Source organism: Crocuta crocuta, unplaced genomic scaffold, assembly GCF_008692635.1.
Source record: "Crocuta crocuta isolate KB4526 unplaced genomic scaffold, BGI_CrCroc_1.0 scaffold70, whole genome shotgun sequence".
NCBI lineage: Eukaryota > Metazoa > Chordata > Mammalia > Carnivora > Hyaenidae > Crocuta > Crocuta crocuta.
Genome location: NW_027528417.1, coordinates 9,576,328 through 9,583,747, shown reverse-complemented (window position 1 = coordinate 9,583,747; position 7,420 = coordinate 9,576,328). Strand labels below are relative to the sequence as shown.

The 7,420-nt window shown below is 41.5% G+C and overlaps 1 protein-coding gene across 7 annotated transcripts in view; it reads left to right on the top strand.

Moving 5' to 3' along the window:
- PLAAT1 (phospholipase A and acyltransferase 1) overlaps positions 1-7,420 on the top strand; it is a 39,556-nt gene that overhangs the window by 8,247 nt on the left and 23,889 nt on the right. Inside the window, exons 1-2 of one of the 7 annotated variants that reach the window (XM_077754373.1) lie at positions 46-255; positions 6,894-6,958. The exons of 3 other annotated variants lie outside the window; for them this stretch is intronic. Coding sequence is in view for 1 of the 4 variants with exons in the window: in XM_077754368.1 (XP_077610494.1) it covers positions 856-906 (51 nt within the window). In the remaining 3 variants the exon portion in view is untranslated. Of the gene's footprint in view, positions 1-45; positions 256-435; positions 907-6,893; positions 6,959-7,420 lie in introns of those variants that run through there. 3 more of the 7 variants (XM_077754372.1, XM_077754369.1, XM_077754368.1) reach the window with 3 other exon arrangements.

The window sequence follows — 7,420 nt, the reverse complement described above, 5'->3', positions numbered from 1 at the left end:
GGGCGGGGGCGGGAGCCTGGGGCGCGCGCAGCGGTGTGGGGGGCGCCAGGACGCCTCCGCGCGGTGGGGTTGGCGTTGGCGCTGGAGGGCTGGCGCTGAGTGGTGGCGAGCTGCTGTGGCCTTGACCTTCCCAGGGAGCAGATGGAGTGGGCCCGTGACCACTAACTGGAGGGGCAGCAGCTGCGAGGCCAGAGAGACCCCAGGACCCCAGCAGCTGCCCCCGGTGGGAAGGACGACCCGGACACCCCGAGCAAGGTGTGCTGCGGATTGTGGGGGAGGGCCTCTGGGCCCCCAGACACCCTTGTTTGCACCGCTTGACAAACACCGCTCTTTGTTGCAAATGGGGGAACGGAGTCCACAGGGAGAGACTCAGTCCCCAAGTCACACAGTTACTAAGTGGCGGAATCATGATTAGAGAACTGGTCCTGCCTAAAAGCCTTTTTTAAACCTACCGTCCTCACTGGATGAATATGGATAATAATACAAGTCATTACCATTATAAGATATTAGGTGATATTACTTTGGCATTCAAGACTATTAATATGATATATGTGCTGGGAAAACCTGGCCACTCTGTCCTCCCTGGGTCTGGGTTTCTCTTCATTCATTAGACATTTGCTCAGCAGTTATTTGTGCCAGGCACTCTGTTAGCAACGGAAGGTATAGAGACAAACAAGAGCCAGCAGAAGACATTATTCCCGCGGCACCAGTAACTGACGCAGGTGTGGAAACACAACAGGTGTTAGATCAAACGCGCGCAGAAACTCCCGAGGAGAGTCATTTCTGGCTGACCTTGGGGAGGAGGTGGCATCTGTCCTGGATGCCCAACAGCGAGACTTTGAGGGGCATTTGGAAATGGGCAGTGCATTCCAGGTAGAAGGTTCAGTGATGGCAACAAAATTCCTGGTGAGTGTGAGGAATAATGAGTGGTTTGGTTTTCCTAGGATGCAGGGATGAAAATACGGAGGCAAGATGGGGGGGGGGAGCGGTCAGTGGTGGGGAGGCTTGGAAGGATTCGAAGCAGCAGCGGCTGAGGATGGTTCATCTGGTTGGGAGGGGGGACCCTCAGCTGCCGAGCGAGGATGTCTGAGCAAAGATCCTCAGAGCTCTGAGGGGCTGTGAAGTAGCCATTCTGAGTCCACAGAGCTTCCTGGAACCAGTTCAATGTAGGAGGATCAAGGATGGAAAAAAATGCAGCTGAAAGGGTTCAAATCACCTTGGGAGACTGTTGGACCAGGGATGGTGTGTGGTAGCATTTCAGATTTCCAGCAGCACTCTTGGGAGTCGTTTGTGAAACAGTGCTGTTAGTATTCCCGTCATGCAGGTGGCCTCATGGACAGCACTCAATCAGCCCGTCCCGCTCTGTGCAGGGGGCAGTTATATCTTTTGGGACCAACAGGCAGGTATAAGCGAGGCAGCCTGGTTTGGCCATTGAAACAGGAAATTTCTTGTAAAAAGATTATAGATTTACCTTCATGCCACTCTTGATGATAAACTAGACAAACATATCTGTGCAGATGAACTGTTAACGTATTTTTTATCTTACAAGTGACGCACACAGATCGTAGTAGAGGACTTCATAAATGTATCTTTAATGGGTTCTGTGCTATCTCATGTTTATGAAGCACAATATTATTTTCTTGTGCCCAAGTGAAATGGGTAGACGTGGTCCCCACAAATCCAGTTACCCACGCAGATGGGTGATGGCTGTTTGCCTAAGGTCTGAGTCTAGACACCTTCTAGATGCTTCTAGCCCCACGTTGACACCTCTCCTGCAAGACAAGAGCAAGGATTCCCCAAGGTTCATTCCCACCACTCACTGGTTCTGCATATAAGTGTTTAAAACTTCCTGTATCGTTACACGAAATATATATTTTTGTGCTTTCGCAGCTTCTCTACATATTGGGTTTTTGAGAAGAGGGGAAAATGTAAAGTTGTTTAGTAACAATTTCTTTGGTTAATGATGTTATCATTGGTATAAAGCAGGAACCTGCAGACTGGAATGAGAAGACAGACCTGGAATTGAGCTCCCTCTCTGTCACTTACTACCTTTGTGACTTTAGGCCTGTCGGTTAATGCATCGGAGTCTCAGTTTCCTTATCTGTATGTAAAATGATGAACATAATAATCAGTTTGGTTGTTACCTGGTCCAACAGTATTCAAAAAAGGGTGCAAAAATGTTAGCAATGGAGGCAATACAGCGTAAGATTGGGATTAGGAGCCTGGTCTTGAAGGTAGGCTTACCTGAGTCCAGGTTCTGGCCTATTTCCACTGTGTGACTTTGGGTAAGTTCCTGAACTGCTGTGAACATCATCTGCCTCATCTTTAAAATGAGGGAAATAATTATCTCTACCTTGTGGTATTGATTGGAGGATCACGCCTCGCACAGGTCCTGGGAAATAGAATGAGAGAGCTTTAGAGCTTATAAGGGAACTTACAAGGCCTTCTTACTCTAACTACTGTCCCCTCCAACCACCACTGTGGAAATGTTATTTTTATCCACTCTCACTGTATTTAAACATTCCCAGTGACAGCCTGCTATCTGCACAAGGTGCTCTATTCTGTTGTTGGATTGCTTTCAAAGAAATTTTCCTCGTGCACAGCTAAAATCTGCCTCAATATAACTTCCACATATTTGTTGTCTTCGATGTTCTATATTAAAAAAAACATTGGTCTCTTTTTTTTAAAACTAATCTGTTTGTTTTTAGGTAGTTGTAGATTCACATGCAATTATGAGAAATAATACAGAGAGATCCCTTGATCTTTACCCAGTTTCCCCCAATAGTAACAATGTGCAAACTATAGTATACTATCAGACACAGGTCATTGAAATTGACGTGATCTGGATGAAAACATTTCTGTCATCTCTAGAATCTCTCATGTTGTCCTTTTATAGCCATACCTACTTCTCTTTCACCACTTTCTTAACCCCTAGCAACAACTATTCTCTATTTCTCTAATTTTTCATTTTGAGAATGTTCTATAAAAAGAATCATAGAGTATGTAACATTTTGGCATTGGCAAAATCCTCAGCCTAATTATCTGGGATTCCTCTAGGTTGCTGAATGTATCAGTAGTTTGTTCCTTTCTATTCCCTAATAGTTTCCATGGTATGGCTATACCACAATTTATTTACGCATTGAAGGTCACCTGGGCTATTTCCGGTTTTTGACTATTATGAATAAGCTGCTCTGAACTCCCAGGTACAGGTTTTTGTGTAAATATAAGTCTTCCTTGTCTTCAATCTCTATGGTAAATATCCAGGAGTGCAATTGCTGGATTGTATGGTAGTTACAAGTTTTTAAAGAAATTGCCTCATTGCTTCAAGAGTGGCTATACCATTTTATAGTCTCACCAGCAAACGAGTGATACAGTGACTCTTCATCCTTGCCAGCATTTTCTGTTGTCACTATTTTTTATTTTAGTTCTTGTGATATGCATTTGGTGCTATCCCATTGTGGTTTTAATCTGCACTTCCCAAGTGGTTAATGGTATTTAACCTGGCTTACTTCACATCTGTGTCTTTGGTGAAATGTCTTTGTGTCGTTTGGCCACGTTCTAATTGTATTCTTTGCTCTTTTACTCTTGAGTTTTGAGAGTTCTTTATACGTTCTCAGTACTAGTCCTTTCTCAGATATGTGTTTGGCAAATGTTTTCTCCCATTGTATAGCTTGCTTTTTTGAGCTTTTAACAGGATCTTTTGCAGTGCAAAAGTTTTAAATTTTAAGGATGTCAAATTGTCAGTTTTTCCTTTTATGGATAATACTTTTGGTATCAAGACTTAGAACTCTTTGTCTACCCTAGGTCCTGGGGAGTTTTCCTATGTGCTCCCCCCTTCCCTATGTTTTATAGATGTACATTTAGTTCCGTTATCTGTTTTGAAATATTTTTTGTATAAGACGTGAGACTTATGTGGAGGTTTTAGTTTAGTTTTGTTATTTTGTTTTGTTTTGTTTTTGCAATGAATTCAATTGCTCTGGCAATTATTGAAAATCTTTTGTAAAATAGCACATGACCTTTGGCGAGTCAAATTACCTGCCTGTTTCCATTTTTTCTGTCTTGAAAATGAGGGGCTTGTGCTAGAACTAGATGGGTGTCATTCAAGCTCCATTCTGGAATTTCTGGGGCCCCAGACAACCTCAGAAGCAGCCGCAGTGAGGAGCAGATGGGGCTCTCCTGCTCCTTCTGACTTGATCCAGGGCAGAGCTACTTTTATGTTTTATATTTTTGTGGGTCCATCTGATATTTAGTTTAATTCAGGGCTCTCCTGCTAAAACCAAATTTGGAGAGCAGCGGATTAGGTAATGCCTAAAGTACTTTTCTGCAGGAAATTGCTGTGATTCTAAGCGCTTGGTATTGGAGCTCACTTTCCCCTTACATATTAGCCTCCGATCTCCTCCCTTAGTTTCTTGAGTGGTAACTCACATGAAACATGATAAATACAGTAGGCTTCAGGAAATCGGTTAGCTTACATTTCGTAGATCAGTTCACAAACCATAGGCCAGGATGGAAAATGTGTTAAATATATTGAAAATGTGCCGTGGCATCACCCATTCCACAGCATTATTGTGGCCTAAACGCTAAGAACTAAAATCACATAAAAGCCACTATCTCGACATTTACAAAGAACCACTGCTCTCTTACCATCCACCCGCCTAGCTCTGGCCAGTTCACAGAGCACTTGGGACAGCTTTTAGCCTGTCCATTTAAGGTTACTTGCCCTGGCTTTTTGAGATATTCTTATACGTGCCTGCAAGATGAAGAGACTGATGCAAAATATGTCAGTCAAAGAAAGACAGATAGCATATGATTTCACTCCTATGTGGAATTTAAGAAAGAAAACAAATGGTCATGGGGGAAAAAAAAGAGAGACAAACCAGGAAACAGACTCAACTATAGAGAAGAAAATGACTGTTTCCAAAGGGGAATGGGTGATCTAGGTGATGGGGATTAAGGAGGCACTTGTGATGAGCAATGGGTGATGTATGTAGAAGTGTTGAATCACTAAATTGTACACCTGAAACTAATACTACGTTGTCCATTAACTAACTGGAATTTAAATTTAAAGAAAACAAAACAGGAAACTGAGACACAGATGGTTTGCCCAACTATTGCTATTTGTTAATAGCAAGTAGATGACCTGAGACAAGAGCTCGTATCTTTAACACCTGGCCCATTATTTGCCCCTCTCTATTTTAGAATGAATACAAATGGGCCCTGACTCAGCGGTTTTTTGGTTCATGACTTTTTTTACTTTAAAATAGCGCGAAAGCAATACGCATCCAGTAGAAATCATACGTTGAGTTTTGACTTTGGATCTTTTCCCGGACCAGTGATACGTACAACCCTGTCTCCTGACGCTGGGACAGTGGCGCTGAGCTATAGCAAACAGTCAGCCACGCGACCATGAGAGTCAACAATTGACACACGTAGAACCATTTTGTATCCATACAGCCATACAACCACAGTTTTCATTTTCAGTATAGTATTCCATAGGTACACGAGATGTTCAATACTTTATTATAAAACAGGCTTCGTGTTAGATGATTTTGCAAACTGTAGGCTAACGTAATGCTCTGAGCATGTATGAGGTAGGCTAAGTTAAACTATGATGTTTGGTAGGTTAGGTGAATTAAATGCATTTTGACCTAGGCGATCTTCAACTGATGATGGGTTTATTGTGATGCAACCCCAACATAAGTGATCTGTATGAAGCTTTCAGTGGGTATTTTCCAAAAGTTGGCATTAGCTACTGTATACTTTTTTTCTACAAAATGGAATGATAGCATAATAAACTCAAATAGTGGTAAGTTTTAAAAAAGTTAAATAGGGTTAATTGCAATAGTGCACTTGGAAAAAAAGAAATGTCACCCTACAAAGTGCTCTCTGTTCAAAGGGTGATTATTATTGTAAGCTTGGCTAGGTCCCTGAATTCCAGTAGGCAGCTGTGTGTGCTTGTTGAATCCGATTCATGGGAAACGTGTTTGTTTATTTCATAGTATATTATCTGTTTTTCGTTTTACTGCTCATGTGGCCAAATTCTGAACCCCATATTAATAAGACTCAAACATATTTGAGAGAGTGGTTAGACTTAATGGTTTCCATAAAGTTGTTTTAATAGTTATTTTTCAACAGATGGACAGTGTACATTTGGCTACATTCCTGTGACAGTGTGGTGATTGAAGTTTTCAACAGATGGCATACAAATACTTGGGAAAACACCCTTCCAATATTAAGTGTTGTAAAAAGGCCTTTTAGAGTGCCAGAAAAATGATAGTCTGTATTCCCAGGCCCTTAGCCTGTGCTATTATGAATATAATTTAGATGGTTTGGAAATTTCCCTTTCTGGCACTTGGATTTATTTTGTAATTGAGTGTATGTATCTACATTAGAGTGAGAGATGATGAGAAATTCTGCTGTCAATAAGAGATTCAACATGGATAGAGCACTGAATCTCCTTTTGAGTATTGATGAATGTCTCTAACTTCTTTCTTCCGAGTCATTCCACTCCCATGCCATATGTATGTAGAAAATGTAACCTTTCATAAAAAGCAACCATCAGAGACTTACATGTTCTTTCTGAAAAATAGCGCCTTAAAAGGGGGGAAAAACTCACCAAGCTTAGAATTTTCAGACATATTCATCAACACAGTGAACTTCCCAACCTTCCAAGTTGTTACACTTCTACCACGGCCACCTTACACGGTTTCTGGAATCTGTAAGTCAGGAATCAGGCAGTACGTGGGGTAGTAGGGGAGGGGTGGAAATCTGTGGGGGTATTTGTGACTGTGCCATGACAAAGACCATTTACTGATATTGAGTGGGTAGAGACTGAAGTACCTCGATTGCACAGTACAGTTTGGCACAAGGAATAAATGTCCCATATCTTACAGTGTGACTGAATGGCTGGGCACTCCTCTGACCCTGGAAATTCTCTCTGCTTCAGTTCACTGAGAGAGTAAGTTTTGCAATACAAGGTATTTTTCCCACAGAATATCAGTGTCCTTCCACCCATACCCTGTTCTTTGATTTTACTGTGCTGATATTTGAAAGGCTAAAAGACTCCTCATCTTCTGCTACTGAATCTTGACGCTTTCATGCTAAGTAAGTGCAAGTTTATGGACACATTATTGTATCTTTTCATATAGTCATGGACCAAGTATTTACATAAGTAAAATAGATATTATTGTAAATTAACTTCCCCTTTCTGTTCCAATAGGGCACTGTATTAATATTTTTGAAATTTTGTGTATAGGTAAATCATATTATCTATGAATGTCTGGATTTAAAGAGAGAACTGTAAGGTGCTTATTATTGTAAAGGTTTGGTCAGGATAAGAAGCAGTGCTGTAGAAAATGAAACAATTAGCAGATAAATTCTTTCTCACTTTTCTTTCACTTGTGCACACAGAATTCAGTGT